General features: G+C 40.5%; 1 protein-coding gene across 15 annotated transcripts in view; it reads left to right on the top strand.

Annotated features, from left to right (window-relative positions):
- The window catches only part of NRXN1 (neurexin 1), a 2,017,115-nt gene that overhangs the window by 1,607,906 nt on the left and 388,200 nt on the right, over window positions 1-21,009 (top strand). For all 15 annotated transcript variants that reach the window (XM_089676450.1, XM_089676454.1, XM_089676460.1 and 12 more), the window contains one exon: window positions 19,886-20,067. In XM_089676450.1, coding sequence (XP_089532576.1) covers window positions 19,886-20,067 — 182 coding nt within the window. The remainder of the gene's footprint in view (window positions 1-19,885; window positions 20,068-21,009) is intronic.

The following is a 21,009-nucleotide window of genomic DNA, read 5'->3' as shown; positions in this document are numbered from 1 at the left end:
TGCAGGAGCAGGGTCCGCCTGCCTTAGCCTAGGTAGACCAAAATGCATTGCCCCTTTCAGGAGCCTTGCACCCCAGTGGATTCAGGGATTGATTCCCTTCCTTTTTAGAGGTTGGTCCTAATCTGTACCTTTGTGCACTTTATTCTGTGCTGTGATTTCAAGGTTCACTTTTTTTGTTCACCGGTGATTGACTAAGCACCACACCATCGAGCAAAAAAAGAAAAATACTGTCCAAGAGTCCAATTCCCCTTATTTTGGAGACAAATTGTTATTATTATTATTATCATACAGGATTTATATTATATATGCCAACAGTTTGCTCAGTGCTTTACAATATAACAAATCCACTCCTAGGTGGTTTAATCCATCCCTACTCTATACAAAACAAACACTTTAAAAAGAATCAGAAGTCATTAGTCATATGTAAGTATCCGAGTCTTCTTGTTATAATAGTGCTGCTTTACATCTCAATGACCCATTTTTATTATTTGCTGGCATTCTCTCTCTGTCAGAGCAGATTGTCAGGCTGTAAAACCATCTAGACTCCTGTCTGAGATCAAAGTTGACAATAGACACTCAAAAACCTATCGTATAATACGAGTTGTCAGGATTACATTAAAGAAAGTGAAAGACTTTAAAGCTGGCCATATATATTTTTTTTTCATTCAGTCGGTGGCGGGGACGGACTGACAACTCATGGGGCCCCCGAGCAATAGGGGATCATGGGGCCCCTGTGTCCTTGCCCAAACTCAAAAAAGCATATGAAAAAGGTACCAGGGGCATCTCATGGGGCCCCCTACTGACCTCGGGCCCTCAAGCAGTGCCCGAGTTTCCAAATGGTCAGTCCGCTCCTGGTCGGTGGACTGAACCAAAAGTAAATTATCAGATTCTTCCATCCACACAAAAAAGATGGATGGAGAAATCCACTCTGCTGGGAGACTGTATTCTAACAGCTGCACCTAATACTTTTATCCTCCTCTAGTAGTTCATAGATTACCTTAAAGCTCAAGAACCCAGATCAACCTCCATAAGGGCCTTAGAACATGACTCTGGGCTAACAATTCTGCTCTTTCAGGGAGAAAACACTTGTAAATACCAGCACAAATACCTTTCCTTCAGAGGTAAGGAGAACTTGTCTAACAACCTAAGATTAGAAATTAATTTAGATCAGGGTTTCACAACCAGGGTTCGCTGGAATCCTAGGGTTCTTCCAGAGGTTGCTAGGGATTCCTTGGGTGATAAGTGATTTCTGCTTCTCATATGAGTAATCACTAACACCAATGAACTTTTTAGCTATCAGTAGAGGGGGGAATTCTTCCCAATGACCACAAATGTAAGGAGAATTCTTCAAACTAGCCATCACACTGTAAATATAATAATTATTAGCATGGGAAGCCAAAAATGTATTTCAAGGGCTCCTCCACATTAAAAAGGTTGAGAAAGGCTGATTAAGATTCATACAGATGCATGCCTGGTTCTATTTAAAACCACAAAAAGTACTTGACAAATTTGACAAACCTACACTCACCGGACACTTTATTAGGTACACTTTGCTAGTGCCAAGAAAATATCCCCCACACCATGACACCACCAGCACCAGTCTAAACCGTTGTTACAAGGCAGGATGGCTCCATGCTTTCATGTTGTTTACGCCAAATTCTGACCCTACCATCTGAATGTCGTGGCTGAAATAGCCAGCCCATTCTCCTCTGACCTCAGACATCAACTAGGCATTTTCAGCCAAACAACTGCCCTTCACTGGATATTTTCTCTTTTTGGATCATTCTCTGTAAACCCTAGAGATGGTTGTGCATGAAAATTCCAGTAGATCAGCAGTTTTTAAAATACTCAGACAAGCCCGTCTGGCACCAACAACCATGCCACACTCAAAGTCACTTAAACCCCCTTTCTTCCCCATTCTGATGCTCGGTTTGAACTTCAGCAAGTCATCTTCACCACGTCTAGATGCCTAAATGCATTGAGTTGCTACCATGGAATTGGCTGATTAGTAGCAATTTTTGTTACCAAGCAATTGAAGAGGTGTACGTAACAAAGTGGCCGGAGAGTGTACCTCAAACATATCCACAATATTTCATATTTGCCTGACCTAAAAACATATTTTTTTTAATACTGGCCATAATAACATAATGAAAACCAAATGCATTAAGCAATACATATTCATCATTTATCTAACAACCTAAGATTAGAAAATAATTTAGATCAGGGTTTCACAACCAGGGTTCTCTGGAATCCTAGGGTTCTTCCAGAGGTTGCTAGGGATTCCTTGGGCAATAAGTGATTTCTGCTACTCATATGAGTAATCACTGACACCAATGAACTTTTGTAGCTATCAGTAGATGGGGGAATTCTTCCCAATGACCACAAATGTAAGGAGAATTCTTCAAACTAGCCATCACACTGTAAATATAATAATAATTAGCAGGGGTTCCCTGAAGCCAAAAATGTATTTCAAGGGCTCCTCCACATTAAAAAGGTTGAGAAAGGCTGATTAAGATCCATACAGATGCATGCCTGGTTCTATTTAAAACCACAAAAAGTACTTGACAAATTTGACAAACCTACACTCACCGGACACTTTATTAGGTTCACTTTGCTAGTGCCAAGAAAATATCCGCCACACCATGACACCACCAGCACCAGTCTAAACCGTTGATACAAGGCAGGATGGCACCATGCTTTCATGTTGTTTACGCCAAATTCTGACCCTACCATCTGAATGTCGCGGCTGAAATAGCCAGCCCAGTCTCCTCTGACCTCTGACATCAACTAGGCATTTTCAGCCACACAACTGCCCTTCACTGGATATTTTCTCTTTTTTGGATCATTCACTGTAAACCCTAGAGATGGTTGTGCGTGAAAATTCCAGTAGATCAGCAGTTTTTGAAATACTCAGACCAGCCCGTCTGGCACCAACAACCATGTCACACTCAAAGTCACTTAAACCCCCTTTCTTCCCCATTCTGATGCTCGGTTTGAACTTCAGCATCTTCACCACGTCTAGATGCCTAAATGCATTGAGTTGCTACCATGGAATTGGCTGATTAGTAGCAATTTTTGTTACCAAGCAATTGAACAGGTGTACGTAATAAAGTGGCCGGAGAATGTACCTCAAACAAATCCACAATATTTCATATTTGTCTGACCTAAAAACATATTTTTTTTAATACTGGCCATAATAACATAATGAAAACCAAATGCATTAAGCAATACATATTCATCATTTATGTGTTACAAAGCTTGCATATCCATAAATTAAATCTTTTAATTGTCATGTTTATTGGCCATTGACTCATGTGGCTAAAAAACATCCATTCAGTACCCACTAATGTGTTATCCCTCGTATCTGCCGAATGTACAACATAATTGCAAAATGTCATTTGGTTTTGAATTTTTGTGCAATAAAATAATTGGACCAGAAAGTCTCATATATTATACTAGCAAGGCTATCAAATCAGTATTTTCTGCCCTCCCCTAGAGTACCATACAGCTTGATATAACAGTCCCGGGAGCTTCTACAGAAATTCTGCCTCTGATAGTGAGATTGATAAAAGTCTCAGGTGGTGCCCTCAAACAAGTTTATTTCAATGTGCAACATTCACTTGTTCTAAGTTCTACTTTGGTAACATTAGTTCTCTATTTTCATTTATTTTGCTTGGATCTGTCTGAAATGGAACTATTATACTGCATAATTTAATCATTTAAATATTTTTTTTCAGCCATTTCTAGGTAATGCCTCCATTTAAATGCTACATAATTTGAATACAGTGAGGAACTTATTGACTTTCATATAGTATTAAATCACTGATGCTGTTTAATGGAGCAGATATGTCTGTATACTCATTTTCTCTACCCAGTTGTATTTGCAATTGTATTTTTTAGGCATTGTTATAGAAGTTATATGTGTAGAGGCGCTTTAGGGCAGAGATAAAATAGGGAAATGGGTTATGAAATCACACACATACACACACACACATACACACATACACACACACACACTACTTTTAGGGCCCATTCACACTAGGAACTGCAAATTCCCTTGCAAAGTGCAGCTTGCCTTGCAAAGGGAACAGCGTATTTGCCCTTATTAAATGAATCCCATTCTGCAATTCTGGCTATTAACCCTGCATTGTATGTTGAGGGGGCAAACGTGCAACCACGAGAATGAGTGTCACAGAGACAAAGCTGCAGCAACCCAATTACACAGATAGAGGGAGCCTGTGTGAATGCAGAACAATGGAAATATTTCTCTTTATTTTAGCACCCCATCGCTGGCATTTACTTTGTGCAGTGTAGGGAGGAGGGCCTCTGCAAGGATGTTTTTTTTTTGGTTCAGCTATAATGGCTGTTTAGGTTGCAAAAACTAGCATACCTGCTTAAATAGTCTTTAACCACTTCAAGTCCGGGCACTTTTACCCCCTTCCTGTCCAGGCCAATTTTCAGCTTTCAGTGCTATCACACTTTGAATGACAATTGCACGGTCATGCAACACTGTACCCATATGAATTATTTAGCATTTTTATTGAGACAGATAAAACTTTATTTTGGTGGTATTTATTCACCACTGGGATTTTTTTTTTTTTTGCTATATAAATAAAAAAGTCCAAAAATTTTTCTTAAAAAATTTTGCAAATAATCTTTCTTCATAAATGTTGGCTAAAATGTATTCAGTTACCCTTTTAGTAAAAAAAAAAAACCTAAATTAGTTTATAACCAAAAACTATAAATTAAAAAAAAAATGTTTCTATTTTTTTTTTTTAATATATTATTATTTATGGGTTTTTTAAACATACTGTCACCCTAGCAGTACAGTGTCACCATAGAGATAGATAGATAGATAGATAGATAGATAGATAGATAGATAGATAGATAGATAGACAGGCTATAGAGATATATCATATGTGTGTATACAAAAAAAAAAATATATATAGCTATATATTATTATTATACAGGGTTTGTGCAGTGTTTTACAGCGTGAGGGCAGACAGTACAGTTACAATACAATTTAATACAAGAGGAATCAGAAGGCCCTTCTCATTAGAGCTTACAATCTAAAAGGGGAGGGTCAAGTGCAGGGGCGGACTGACAACTCATGAGGCCCCCGGGCAATAGGGGATCATGGGGCCCCTGTGTCCTTGCTCAAACTCAAAAAAGCCTATGAAAAAGGTACCAGGGGCATCTCATGGGGCCCCCTACTGACCCCGGGCCCTCGGGCAGTGCCCGAGTTTCCGAATGGTCAGTCCGCCCCTGGTCAAGTGATACAAAAGGTAATTACTGTGGGAGATGAGCTAATGGAGGAAATACATGTACAGTTGTTAGGTGGAGGCACGATGGGCTTCTGTGAAAAGAAAGGTTTTCAGTGGACATAGTAGAAGAAAGTCGGACATGTTAGGGTAGGGAATTCCATAGGATGGGAGAGGCTCCAGAGAAGTCCTGGAGGCGAGCATGGGAGGAAGTAACAAGGGAAGCAGAGAGCAAGATATACTGCATATATATTCTTTTCAGAACAAAATGCTTGTATTTAAATATCAGTCAGCTCTAGTTCTTCTCATGGCATCTTTTTGTGCCGCTTATTGCCGCTGTTGCTGTTGTTGTGTTGAGTTATGCTTCTCTAGTCAGTAATATCCTATCTTTACAGACGGTACAGCATTGCTTTACAGTTGCCATAAAACTCTTACTCAAGACATGCTTTCCCTGGATTGATTTTACTGGGTAAAACATGCAGAGAAATAAATATACAGATGAATGTCCTCCCAAACAATCAAGAAAGCGGTTTCTTTTTTATCGTTTCATAGGCAACTTTAGCAATAAAAGTATGTTAGATGGCACCCTATTATTACCTGCTTTGAAATATCTGCCATTTCATTTGACAATTCCATTTGCCCTCTTTTTTTTCTCAATCCAAATAGTAAAAACTCATTCATATTCCAATTTAAAAATCTTTTCGAAATAAACCATTTTTCCCCACTCTGGAAGACTTTTTGATGTTCCGCAGTTTTTATTTATTTTCCATTCCCGGAGCTAGCCAACTATCATTATTTTATCAGGTTTTATAAATGGCACCTTGTCAGGTGCTAAGATATATTCTGGAATTTTGCAGTCGAGTGAAACGCGTTGGCTGGAAATGAGAAAGTCTCAGTCCCCTCGCATTGACAGTTTTAATTTTGATTTCGATCTGCATTTTATCAGCGGTTTCCTTATCTGCCAAGGAAGGGTGGAGAGATTAACATTTTGTACAGAAAGCAAACGTCAGGATAGACAGGCCTTTCCGCGTGTTCGCCACAATGTTTAGTAGAGTCTTGGATTAGAGCACCGTGTCTCGCTGCCAGGCTGTTCTCCTGATGTGCGGATAGTAATGGATCAATGAGATAATTAATCAATGATCAGTTAATTGACTGTCATTTCACAGTGCTCTACTCCAGAATGACAAATAATATGCTTCAATGAAAACTAAGCATGTTGGATGTTTAATTGATTAGATACTACAGAAAGCTATATTTCTTTGTGCTGAGTGCTGCATTTCATGGGAAAGTCATTGTCATATCCATAATGCAGAGGTAGCACAAAGCCAGCTTTTAAAATGCAAAGAGGATATGAATAAGTGCGTGTGTTTGCAAAATCCTGCAAGTCTGCATTGTTTTTTGTAAATAAATGTATATAAAATACTCAGATATATCTTAGTTTGTATACATTGTATAAAATATACACATACTGTACCTATAATAATAATGTATATATATGTGTGTATGTGTGTGCGCCTAAACAAATATAATAATAATAACAACAACAACAGATGTATACAGTATCTATCTGTCTGTCTGTCTGTCTATCTATCTATCTATCTATCTATCTATCTATCTATCTATCTATCTATCTGTCTGTCTGTCTGTCTATCTGTCTGTCTGTCTGTCTGTCTGTCTGTCTGTCTGTCTGTCTGTCTGTCTGTCTATCTGTCTGTCTGTCTGTCTGTCTGTCTGTCTGTCTGTCTATCTTATCTATTATATATATAATAATTATTTAGGCACAGGATTGCAGGATTTTGTAAACACATGCATAAAATGCATAAAATACATACACTGTATATACAGAATAATATTATTATTTTTATATTATTATTATTATTATTAATAACAATAATAGAAATAATACAATAACAATGTTAACAGTCTCTCTCTCTCTCTCTCTCTCTCTCTCTCACACACACACACACACACACACACACACACACACACACACACACACACTACTAACAGTAATAATAATACAATAATAACATTATTATATATATATATATATATATATATATTATTAATAATACCAATAAGTATTATTATTTAGGCACACTTGCAGGATTTTGCAAATACATGCATTTATAAATAGACTGTATATATAGAATATTATTATTAATAATAATAATACAATAACAATGTTATTACATATGCGGTATCTCCCCCCCCCCCCTCTCTGGTTACATTTTGACTTGCCTTCCACGCAGGGGTGGACTGACAACTCATGGGGCCCCTGGGCAATAGGGGATCATGGGGCCCCTGTGTCCTTGCCCAAACTCAAAAAAGCCTATGAAAAAGGTACCAGGGGTATCTCATGGGGCCCCCTACTGACCCCGGGCCCTCGGACAGTGCCCGAGTTTCCAAATGGTCAGTCCGCCCCTGCTTCCACGTTAACATGTCATAACAATAATTATTTATTTGTTTTCCTTGCACATGATTAGGTAATCTGCAAAAATAATTTTCACCACATTCATGAAGCTCTGGGTATAATTCTCATGCAAACTGCAACTTCCCTTGGAAAGTGAACAGCCTAATTGCCTTTAGTAAATCAACCCTATTGTCCAGGTGGTACTGAACAGATATAACCCCGGAAGCAGCAAAGTCAGACCAGAATGGGGGGTATTACCTGCCTAGGTACATTTTGTGGCAGGACGTTGAAAATTACAAGACTCGCTGGACAAAATTTCAAATCCTTGGCAGGAAAAACAGTTTGCATATACATATACGTGAAACGTGTATCTCACTGCTTGCCTATTCCTGCATCCCATTTCCTTCACTGGGGGGAATTACTCTGCTATAATGAAACCTGCAAATGTTCATGTTTTAATAAAAATAATTTCAATGGATATTCATTAAAGCAATGGCCATCAAGATGTTTGGAGGCTGGCATTTTACATGGGTTCTCATACTACATGTTAACCATTTAGGCTCAGTTTAGTCTTCTCTGATCACGGTTGTATGTTTAGTCTTAGTAATTTCTTCATGGGATGGATAGAATAAAAGAGTGATTGACCAATGGCCACATTGGCACAGTTGGAATTAAGGATTCCATTGCTCAAGTGCCTACATATGGTTCTTATTTGACTTTTTTCCTTGTTCCCCACTGGATAGGGCTAGTTACTAGCTGTGTGCAATGCTCATGTACTTAAGATTTGGCCAACTTTCCCGATCAAAGCACCTTGCACCAAGACAGAAACTCAAAGTGTGTCCTGGCCAGCAGATCAGTGGGTATTTTAAATGTCATATCTATTCTGCTCCAATTCATGTTCTTTTTTTATCCTGATCTATACAGTTGTCACTGGAGTCTATAGGAGATAAAAGCAAATTTCTGAGGAAAGAAATCATGTCTGGCCAGGAAAACTGTAAAACTACCTCCATTTACTGCTCTCCTGCATGCTTAGGGGATGTAGTTTACATGAAAACACTCTACTTCAGATTTTATTGACCATGTCAGCCTTACAACTAGTGACAACAAAGAAGTTTCTTCTTTGTGCACTGAAAACTTTGCTTTGTGTCCTTAGGGGACACTTGTTTCTAAATGCTTATAATGTTCTTGAAATCAGGAAGCGGTATGCAGCTAAGACATTTATTTATATGCAGAAAAAAAGTACGCCAAATAACAAATCACCGCCAAGCAGAGGCCGATATTCTGGTATTTTCTTAAACGTGTCCCTGAAAGTATCCCAGGGATTCCATATATTAAAGTCCAACTCAAGGCAAAATATTTGTGGGGAAGGGTTAGAGCATTGTGAGGTTTTCATTTCTATCTGTGATCCCATTGGTGAGATTCTCCTGACTTCTAGGAAAGTGGGGGGAATCTTTCCAGTGGGGTCACAGATAATATAAGCACATTTGTTTAGTAGGGTGGGAAAGGGTTTTGCCTTTCTTCCTGTGTGGCCGCTGAGACAGGAGAGGAAGGGACTCATCCATCCCTCCTAAATTTTAAGCTCCGAGGAGCAGGGCCCTCCTATCCCTCTTGTATTGAACTGTATTGTTGCTGTATTGTCTCCCTATATATTGTAAAGCGCTGAGCAAACTGTTGGCGCTATATAAATCCTGTATAATAATAATCTCAAAAAGGACAAAAACATACAAAAGAGAAAGGGTACAGCCTCTCTCTACTTGAAAACTTAAAAAGTTTAGGTTTGAATGGACTTAAAGCCCAACTCCAAGAAACTTAAAAATAATCCTTGCAGTTAGGCTTCCCCTGCACTGCAAAGGTTAATTGATTGTTTAGGTCTGGGGGACATAGAAAAGAAGATTTACCTATTTGGTCTTCCAGTCCTCCTTGCTTCTAGGCTCATCCCCACAGCATCTTGTCCCCCATAATCCAGCTGTTTAAGGTGCTGATATCATCAAGACCAAAGCAGAGTCTGGCATTAAATGTGATGATGCTGAAGGACAGTCCATGGCTGGAGCATTATCTGCCAGAGGAGTGGAGTATCATGCTGCCTCAGCTTCCATACGATATCCAATGACACCACAAAACTACTAATTCACTCCCTGGCTATCGTTCACCTTGACTATTGCAACTCATTCCTTGTTGGCTGACCTTTACATAGACAATACACCTTTAGTCCATCATGAATGCTGCTGACAGACTTATCCAACAGTTCATTGTCTGATATCCCTCTCTGCCACTGCCTCCATTTGCTTCTGCTCACCCGATGAATAAAATTTAAAATACTAACAATAGCCTACAAAGCCATCCACAACTCTAACCCCTGCTACATCATAATCTTGTCTCCAAATACAAACCAAACCATTCTCTTTTCTCTTCTCAAGACCCTCTGCTCTCTAGCTCCCTTGCACCTCCTCCCATGCTCACATCCAGGACTTCTCCAGATTGTCTCCTATCCTCTGAAACTCCTCACCCCCATTCTAGCCAGCCATCTCCTACTCTATCCAACTTTAGATGATCTTGGAAAATCCATCTCTTCAGAGAGGTGTATTCTTTCTCCAGCTATAAAAACTTAACATTGATTTTCTCTATCATCTCATCTCCCACACTTATGGCCCTTTGGGAGAGATTTCCTAACATTATTGGATTTAGAATCTGGTGCAGCTGTGCATGGTAGCCAATCCGCTTCTAATTTCAGCTTTTTCAATGAAAGTGGAGATCTACCCAAAAGGGGAAGCACTGCTTGTTTGCACCCTCCTCCTCTCCATTGCAGCATTTGGCATTGCTTGGGGAGAGGGGAGAACCGTTTCCTGGACTGGACAGTTCAGCCACCCTCCTTCCCCCAGAACTCTTCTGGGACACTTCACAGGTCCCAGAAGACTACGGGACAAATCACAAGGCGCAGCACAACTTGCACAAGTGCAGTGGGAAACTATCTGTGAAGCCACAAGGCTTAATTTCTGGTTTGCTTTCCGTGCAATGCCAGGGTTGGGAACCCGAATTCTAGTAAAGAACTAGCCCGGGTGACAATGGTTTTGTACCCCTTAACAAGTAAGTGTGCTTATATTAAAGGTCAACAGGTAGAGTTTTGAAGTTGCTGACTTTTAATTATTTTTCTGGAGCCTGGAGCTCCTCTTTAAGCTTTGGCAATGAAACCTGGCTGCTGATTGGTTACTAGGCAGAGCTGTATCAAATTTTGCACTCTCTAATTTTAGTAAATAACCCCCTATTGTATTGCTTGACCAGGGGCGGACTGACCATTTGGAAACTCGGGCACTGCCCAAGGACCCGGGGTCAGTAGGGGGCCCCATGGGATGCCCCTGGTACCTTTTTCATAGGCTTTTTTGAGTTTGAGCAAAGACACAGGGGCCCCATGATGCCCTATTGCCTTGGGGCCCCATGAGTTGTCAGTCCACCCCTGCGCTTGACCCTTTTTTTTTAGATTGTAAGCTCTAATGTGCAGGGCCATCTGATTCTCTTAATATTAAATCGTATTGTAACTGTACTGTCTTCTTCCATTTTGTAAAGCGCTGTGCAAAATCTTGACACTCTCTATAAAATGAATAATAACAATCCAGTAAGTGAAAAAAACTCCCCTAGACTAAACAATCAGTTAACCCTTGCAGTGCAGGTGCAGCTCCTCCACAATGGGTCATTTTTCAGGCTTTCTGGAGTTAAGCTTTAAATATAGATGTATAATACTCTCATTTGTGAGTTTTGTAAAATATTCATGGTATGGTCCCTAAGTCCATTCCACTTGGCCTTGCTTCATTGATTGATCAGTAGTCCTAACTGACACATCTGAAAAAGCTGCTTTTGTTTACCGGTCCAGCTATGGCCACAAGACCATGCAGATTAGAGCAGCACTTACATATGTTGCACTGACTTATGTGAAGAAAACAGAGTGACATTGCTTGAAACTATGAAGGTTTTTCTTTAGATGTTTGGAATTCTTTGGCTTTACACCGGGATGGCAGCTTGCCTGAAAAGTAGATGTGCTCAGATGCCATGGTGTTGCATGTCATATCCAGGGAGCTAGTACGTATTGATCCATTGGGTCTATCAGCGTTTCAGGTCACTTGGCTCAGGGCCTGCTTTCTTCTTTTGACTTTGAAATTTGTGCTGTATGAGCTGACTACTAATGGTCACGCACAGTGCATCCAGTTCACCTTTAAAAAGAAATGAAATATCGGTGTTATAGCTTAAAGCACCTAACTCAGAAAAGTGCAAACACAATACACACTGCAGCTGAATTTTTTAGAATTTGATAAAATTAAAAAAGAAAAAAAAATATTGTTGCATAGTCTTTATTGTCCCATAGGTTTCACTTTAAAGGGCATTTTGACACTGTTACTGCTAAACAAAACTTCTAAATAATGCTCACTTTAAAAAAACTTGAATACTTACCTGTCCTCTTGAAGAGCTCGAGCTGTTAAAGCCCAACTCCAGGAATGTAAAAAGAAATACAACTAAAAGCAAAAAACAAGGCGCAAAGCCTTCATAGTTTAGCATGTAATGGTAAATGAAATTTTAATAAAGATAAATATGCCCTCACAAGTGACACAATGACAGATGGGCATAAGTCCAGAATAGCAGGGAATTGACAGGGGATGGGCCATGGACCGCAGTCGTGGCCACAGCCATGGGGATCGAGCCGTTAGAGATGCCCATACCCAGAAGTGAAGCTGCAAATCAGGAGCCTTCTCTGCCCGTCGTCACCAGTGCTGTGTGCACAGTCTGTACACATTTCAAGGCATACAAGTTTCTTCCTCAGCCTGACTGTCAGGGCTGTCCACTAATGTTATATTATCCATATGATAAGGACATGCTCAAAGTGGTTGGAAAAGCTCAAAGTTTTTTACCTTCATGCATTCTATTTGTTTCACCACATCCTTTATAGACTGATTCTGAATGGGAGGATCTGGTTCATTATAATCACCTGGTGAACTCTTAGGCTGCCTTCACACCTGAGTGATTTTCTGCTTGAAGCTTGTAGCTCTAAACGCAACAACAAGACAAACCACATTCCTTTCAATGGCATTGTTCACAAATTAGCATTCTGTCGCCTGAAGTAGAAACAACTGAGTACTGTCCGTGATACTTTTTTTATTTGCACTAACAAACAATTTTGAGGAAAAGCTTTCGGGGAGTGTCCCCTTCTTCAGGTCCAAGCAGTACTATCAATATTAATATAGCAATAATATCAAGATAGTACTGCTTGGACCTGAAGAAGGGGACACTCCCCGAAAGCTTGTCCTCAAAATTGTTTGTTAGTGCAAATAAAAAAAAGTATCACAGACAGTACTCAATTGTTTCTGCCGCAAATGCACTAATATGGCTACAATCACCTGAAGCAAAATGCCTGTCATTCAAAAAAGTACATGAACTTGTTTTTGGCAGATTACAAGCAGTTTTGACCCCGTAAACGTCAATAGAAATGCCTGAAAATGTGTGACTTGAGCGGTTTACGAGCGTTTTGTCATGCATTTTCTGCTCAAACAGCAGCTCTCCACCCCTAATTGCCTCCCCCTCTCCTCCCTCTAGTGCTTTATATTGGCAAAACAAAAATGCTTGAAGCTGGAAAAAGCTTGTAATACGCTTATAAAACACTTGTAATACAAGTTCAAAAACTGTCAAATGAAAACGCCAGTAAATCCCTATGCTCAGGTGTGAATGCAGTCTTAGTGAGTATCTCACCAAAACTGAAATTCCTATTGCAGCGGGTGCCTAAAATTTGCTTTATATCATAGTGCAGACTTCTGGGAAAATCAGTGAACCAATCACACAAGGAGGAAATTAATAGTTTAATTATTTATTTAATAGTATTATATTAATTTAAATTAAAAAAAAATATTAACTTAATTATATATTTCTGTTAGCGTTTTATACACTGTGTACAGAATGCCTCCAGGTTGCTATATTGCAATGCATTTCACAGAAAAGCGGCTGCAAGTTGAAAAGGAAAGGTCATTTTCAATATCGTTAAATTACACCAAGGCTTGTGTAGCAATTGTATACTCTATATTATTTTTATTTTTATTTTTTTTGCTGTATTTTTTTCCCAAAAGTAGACTTACCTTTTTAATTCATTATTATCCAAAATGATCACAAAAAAAGGTGAACTTGATTTTTTTTTACATACAACTAAAAAATTAACAGCATTTTGCAGATTTAATTTGGTATTTCTAATTGCTAGGCTTTTAAGTCCCTCACAGCTAATCATGTTGAACCTCAGTTCAAGCTCCATCTCTGTATTTTAATATCTTATTGTTGTGCTGTGTTAAAAGTTCAGCGAGGGCACCACACACATCAATAGACAAACAAGCAGATGAGAGATATCTTCCTAAATTAACCTTGAGCTGAGCATAGCAATCACGCATCATGCAATCCAATGGAATGTTTTACATTATTCTGAATCCTATAGAAAATAGATCTACAGTTACTTATACAAAAGATTATGAAGAGGACGATATCGTCATAATATAAGTGAATAATAAATAATGGAAACACCACATTACTGGATATTAGTCATGCATTAGTGTTACCAATAAAAGGAGCACAATAACTATATGATACCAGTTATCATGTAGGAATTTGACCAAGTTGCCCATGTGAAAGGTTGGGGGAGGGAAAAGATGAGCCGTGCTTTTCTTTTTGGGGGAGGGCCTGCTTTAAAGTAGAATTCCAGCTTACACCTATATAGCCCTATACCTGCCCGCCCCCATCCCCAATACCTATGCTTACTAACCTGTGTAAGAAAGATGTACCGTATATACTACTTATTTTCAGGCCGGTTTGGGCCGGTAATGTTATCTGGCTCCCATGTGTCAGCCAGCGTAGCTGCAGGGGAGAAGAGTCCACAGACCACAGTTGGACCATTAAAACGTATGGGTGACATCATCACTCCAGGCTTTACCAGTCAGTGTCGGAGAGCTCTCTCCTCTCCGCGGCAGCTGCCGCTGGCTGACACAAGGGAGTTCACATGAGTGGACCAGACCAGCCTAAAAATAAGTAAGTATACCCATCTTTCTTGCATCAGTTTTTAAGGATACTGTAGGTGTTGAGGAGGGGCAGTTATAAGGCTAGTAAAGCTGGGATTCTACTTTAGCCCTTGTTCACACCAGTGCAACTTGTCATGTGATTGTCAGTTTCAAATTGCATGACAAGTTGCACCCTATTGTCCTCAATGGAACCATTCAAATCGGTGTGATTCCGACTCTAATGATTCCACTTGGAAGACATCTGAAGTTGCACAGATGCCTTCGAAGTCACACCTGAAGTTGCACAATTTCAAAGTAGGATCCAGTGTGAACCAGAACTTAAAGTGTAACTATCCGCAAAAAGGGGACGTTCCACTTATTTGCATTCCCCCCTTGATAACATTTGACACTTTTTAGAAGGGAAGAGGAAGTGGCTAGCTGGTTTTGACTATCTTGCTGGTGATCTCCTTCCTTCACAGCTTTCTGGGACACATTGCATGTCCAAGAAGATTGCAGGACCATTCAGCAGGGCTGTCTTAATAGCATCATGGGCCCCTGGGCAAAGTAGTGCACTGGAGCCCTTACCAGCATGACCCAATTTACACACCTACTCTCAAGAATTAAAGTATAAATAGTTGATAGAATTAAAAATATATTTATTAGTACTTTCAATAAAATAGTTTTTAAACAATAAGAAAACATACCATAAATCAAAGACTAATCAACACAAAGGGCACAGTATGGGGGGAGGGAGGTAGAAGGGCACAGTATGGGGGGAGGGAGGCAGAAGGGCACAGTACAGGTTCTGTGATGCTGCCCAGGCCATCCTGGGACAGTCTAGTAAAAACTGTGATTGTCCTGGCAAATCCAGGACAGTTGGCAAGCATGATATAATGCAAAATTATCATGGGGCTGCTATACACCTGGAGCCCCTGGCCAGTGCTCAGGGGTGCCCATGCATTAAGACAGCCCTTCCATTCACAAAGCGCAGCCCAACTTGCACATGTGCAGTTGGACACCAACTGTGAAGCCACAAGGCTTTACTTCCGGTTTCCCTTAGTTAAGATGCCGCTTTCTGGACTTGAAGCCAATTGAAGAATCGGCTTAGGTGGGGACAGCACTGGATCCCTGGACAGGTAAGTGTCCTTATATTAAAAGTCAGCAGCTATAGTATTTATACTGACTTAATTTTTTTGAGGGGAGACTGGAGAACCGCTTTAACTGCAGTAGAAAACTCCTAAACGTGGCTTGAATGATAGGCAAAATATATCCAATCCTTTGGTAGATTAAACGGATTCCATAAACATATTTCAATTGCCTATTAGCTTTCTGTCTCAAGTTCAGCTTCAATAAACCAGAAGAAGGACCTTCTGTACTGTCTTTGCAAATGCGCTCAAACCATTATAATTGAATAAAAATCAACATCATCTAGCTTCCTTATCCTCTTTTGCAGTAAATTGTTTGCTATAGGTGCTCTTTCATGATTGTTGCTTATACACACTGTGCATTAAAATAAAAAGAATGCATTAGAAAGGATCAATGCAACAAGAAAGTGAAAATTGTACTTCTAGAAAATATTTGAGCTCAGCTACAAATGTAGCCGAAGTTATCTGAATTCTTCCTTCCAGTCATCCCCAAGGCACATCAAACAGGCAATATCCCCATGTATTGCTATGGCAACTCACCTTAATGGTGTGTCATAGCAAAAATGAAAAAAAATAAAATGGAGTGACAAGTGATGTGCTGATGCAGGTTAAATCTATTTGAAAATATGAGAGAATAAGAGTTTGAAGATGAAGCTTTTAGATGTCCAAGCAAATGCAACAAACATAAAAATTCTAGATAAAGATATTCTCTATAATCAGTGGTCCATCAGTAACATGAATTTTTCTATATTGGCACTTTGCATGTCATTTCTCACGTGGAATGGAAAATGAACCACAAAAGTATATTTATGTAGCACAGCAGCTAACTGTAATCAGATATATAATGTAGAGTATTTAATACACAATTGTATATGTTCATTAAATGCCACTAAATGCAAACCTAGCCTGAGCACCTGAATGTGTCTTGATATTAGCCTACATTTATCCTCTGCACAGTAGCACTTAAACTGGAAAAAGGAGCAGCAGCACTCTGAGATGACATCATCAATGTGCTGCTGCTCCTTCACTATCTAACCATAGGCTAGGGTAGGTCAGACCAGGGGCGGACTGAACATTTGGAAACTCGGGCACTGCCCGAGAGCCCGGGGTCACTAGGGGGCCCCATGAGATGCCCCTGGTACCTTTTTCATAGGCTTTTTTTGAGTTTGAGCAAGGACACAGAGGCCCCTTGATCCCCTATTGCCCCGGGGGCCCCATGAGTTGTCAGTCCGCCCCTGGGTCAGACTGTATTTTGCAGTAACGCAGTTTCATGGTAATATTTCCTGGAAATCCACAAACTTATCCTGAGCACCTCAATCTGCCTTGATAGTAGCCTACTGCACAGCAGCACTGGAAGAGGGAGGGGCAACAATCTGGACCAATCAGAGCAAAGAGTTAACCTCATCAGTGTGCTGCTGCTCTTTCATTGTCCAGTCACAGGCTGGAGCAGGGGATTGCTCAGATTTTTCTGTGGTATGACTCCCTTGCAGAAGGGTGGTTTAATGGTAGGATTCACTGGAATTCCATAAACCTATCTAGAGCCCCTGAATCTGTTTTGATATTAGTCTACATTTCTCCACTGCACTGCAGCACTGGAAGAGGCAGGGGAAGCACTCTGAAGCAGTCAGAGCAAAGAGTTAAACTCATCAGTGTTCTTCTGCTCCATCACCATCCAGTCACAGACCGGGGCAGGTCCTAGGTCAGGCTGGGTTTCTCTATGGAGTGCTTGCTTTTGCGTCAGGGTTGTTTGATGGTAGGATTCCCTAGAATTCCACAAATCTTGCCAGAGCACCTGAATCTGTCTTGATATTAGTTTATATTTGTTTTTCACAACAGCACTGGAAGAGGAAAAGACAGCACTCTGAGCCAGTCAGAGCAAAGAGGGGACCTCATCAGCGGGTAGTCCCATCAGTTGGTCCCAGGCTATGCTGTATTTTTCAATGGAGTGCCTGCCCTAGTGGCAGGGCAGTTTGATGGTAGGATTCCCTGGAGTTCCACAAATCTAGCCACAGCATCTGAATCTGCCTTGATATTAGGCGGCATCTCTGTGCAACAGCACTGCATAAGGGAAGAGCAGCACTCTGAGCAAATCAGAGCAAAGAGTTGACCTCATCAATCTGCTGCTGCATTTTCACTATCCAGTCACAGGCTTGGGAAAGGTCCTAGATCAGGCTGTAGCGCTATAGCACTTATCCTTGCAACTGGGCAGTTTGATGGTAAGAATTCCTGGAAATCAACAAACTTAACTTAAAACTGACCTGTCATGGTGCTAGCCTACTTTATCCCCACAACAACACTGGAAGAGGGAGGGGCAGCACTCTAAGCAAATAAGAGCAAAGAGATGACCTCATCAGTGTGCTGTTGCTCCTCCATTGTCCAGTCACAGGCTTGGGCAGGTCCTAGGTCAGGCTGTGTTTGCCTATGGAATACCTACTCTTACAGCTGGGTAGTTTGATGGTAAGATTCCCTGGAATTCTACAAACCTAGCCCAAGCACCTGAATCTGTCTTGATATTATCCCATGTACCCCTGCACAAAGCATGCAAGAGGGGGGGCAGCACTCTGAACCAATCAGAACAAAGATCAGACTTCATCAGTGTGCTGCTGCTCTTTGAAACAAGCAAGTCCTCGAAATGCATTAGTCTGTTGCAGGTCCATTTGTTCTGTCATTTGCCATGATGAATCATGGACTGGATGCTGCTGTTTTTATGATGAGCTTTTGATGCTTTCGTCATTTTGTGAGTACAATACTTACTTTTGTGAAAATAAAAATAGTTTTTAAGATTAATGCACTAGGCCAGTGCACCCTGTGTTTTGTTTTATGGTTACAGTGCTGCTTCTCCTTCACTGTCCATTCATGGGCTAGAGTAAGTCCTAGGTCAGGTTGTATTCCTCTGTGGAGTGCCTTCCCGCCCTGCCCTTGAGGTAGGGCAGTTTGATGGTGAGATTCCTTGGAATAAAGATGCTGTTTCCTTTTGCTTTAGCCATTATTTTGTTCTGCGTAATAAAGATCAACAGCATAAATCTATGTGCATGAGCTTCTGTAAGTAATAATATGTGTTTGTCTCTTTATGCATGCAGTTTATCAAGGTAAAGAATTGGACTTTTTGCTATATTAATCAGCATGGTTTGAACAGTGGTGCACAGCTCTTTTTTTTAGTATCCAAAAGGAGTGTATGTTCTCAAGGCTAGTCCACCAAACATTATAAACCAGAGACCAGTGGGTTGAATTGCCAGGTGGCTTTTTTATATCCCCTATTGTTTGCCTCAACTAATCAAGCAAAGGTTTTGCTTGGCAGCATACACCAGAAGGAACTGATGCTTACCTGCACTCCCTCTCCTACCTAATCCACCACCATAGATTGTTGAACACTGGAACTTCTCGGAATGGAGAAACATATAAAACTCCCTTTCCTTCTCCCAGTCAATGCTTACTAAGTTGTTAGTTGGCTGGCCCAAGCTGTCACGGGAATGGTCCTGAATATGTTCTGAATTGGAATGGTGGAAGAACACAGTATAAATACGTTCACCTGGTGTATACTGTCAAGGGGATCCATTACTTTGCCTAGTGCAGGCAACATGCAAGTTCTCATTAAGGAAGCGAGTTTCACTTTTATGATATTTGTAACCGTCAAGGAGTTGGCCTTGAGAAACAGAGCATCACTGTTCTTACTCATTGTATCATTCTTGGCGACTATAGGTACAAAGGATTGTTTCTCAAAAAAGCTGCTATGTTGCAAACAACAGACATGACATTGAGAACATGGCCATCATTTATCAAAGTATCAGAAAAGACAAAGTGATCTCCATGGTAACTAGATTCAAACCTGCACTGGAAAATTACAGTTGGCGAGCAAAAGAAACTGTTAATATTTCCCATAGCAACCAATCATATTCTCATTTTCTGTTCTGCATGAGCAGCACAGACAGTTCTTTATTCAGGAACAATTTTAAACAGTTCTTTATGGTTCCTAATTGTAATATAATGGAATAATTGAAATTTGTGGTAAAATGTTTATGTAGCTGAATATATATTTTCTTCTTTGTCTTCCAGCTGGAACAACGTACATTTTTAGTAAAGGAGGAGGACAGATAACATACACGTGGCCCCCGAACGATCGGCCTAGCACACGTGCAGACAGACTGGCGATAGGGTTTAGCACGGTACAAAAAGAAGCAGTATTGGTTAGAGTGGACAGCTCTTCAGGACTCGGGGACTACCTAGAGCTGCACATAGTAAGTGATAAAACATTTATTTCCTACAGCATTGTTATATTTTGTCTGTGTAATGTACTGTGGCTGGGCATAAGGATTTAGAATTGATGTGCCAGTCAGCTAATGTCTGATTTGATTAAGGGGCCAGCCATGACTTACCTCTTGAGATGTATACAATTGATGGCAAAGTGATTAGATCCCTGCAGGGTTTAAAGATGCACGTCTACAGCGTGCTTATTATAAGACACACTGAGAAGGTCATATCAGATGCCAGATGTTAGGGGAAAGGAGATTGGAGTTCATCCATTATAACAAGACTAAAAAGGTTATATATTTAAAGTCAAAAAGCATTCCTAGAGGATTTTAAGATGGAATGAAATTGAGCTTCACCCTCTGATTCAGGGTTGGGTTTATACATTCTGCACCCCCTAGGCCCAAACCTGTTTTGCTATCCCTTCCCATCACTCTCTCTTCTAGGAGTAGAAAAACTGGAAGTGACCATTCATTCAATCTGCCTCAGTGCACATGGAGCCATTCCCTGGAGCATAGGTTTCCATGTTTTTAAGTATAGAGGACAGATCATATATTTTACAAAATTTGTGGGTCTAGAAAATTCCCCATCAGAGCTCCCTTTGTCCCATATATCAGGGTCCTCATCAGAGTCCCCCTCAGATTAGGGTCCCTCCTTCATTAGGGTCCCAATCATAGTCCCCCTTGCATCAGAGTCCCCATCAGAGCCCTCCTATACATCAGGTCCCCATGATAGTTTACAGTTACGTAGGGGGTTGAATCAGAGACCTTAGATGGCCTCTGCTGACCTCATCCTTGGTCTGTCCATATTAAGGAAACACCACTGACTCTAGCTTCGGGCCAGATAAAATTGCCATCCTGTGCAGTTCACTTCTTGGTGTAAGGAGAAAGAGCGGGACCCTTAACAAACTAATCTCACCAATGGGGATGCAT

This window comes from Staurois parvus, unplaced genomic scaffold, assembly GCF_062004578.1.
Source record: "Staurois parvus isolate SC_StPar_1 unplaced genomic scaffold, SC_StPar_1.0 ptg000169l, whole genome shotgun sequence".
Lineage (NCBI taxonomy): Eukaryota > Metazoa > Chordata > Amphibia > Anura > Ranidae > Staurois > Staurois parvus.
This window is presented reverse-complemented; position numbering and strand designations above follow the sequence as displayed.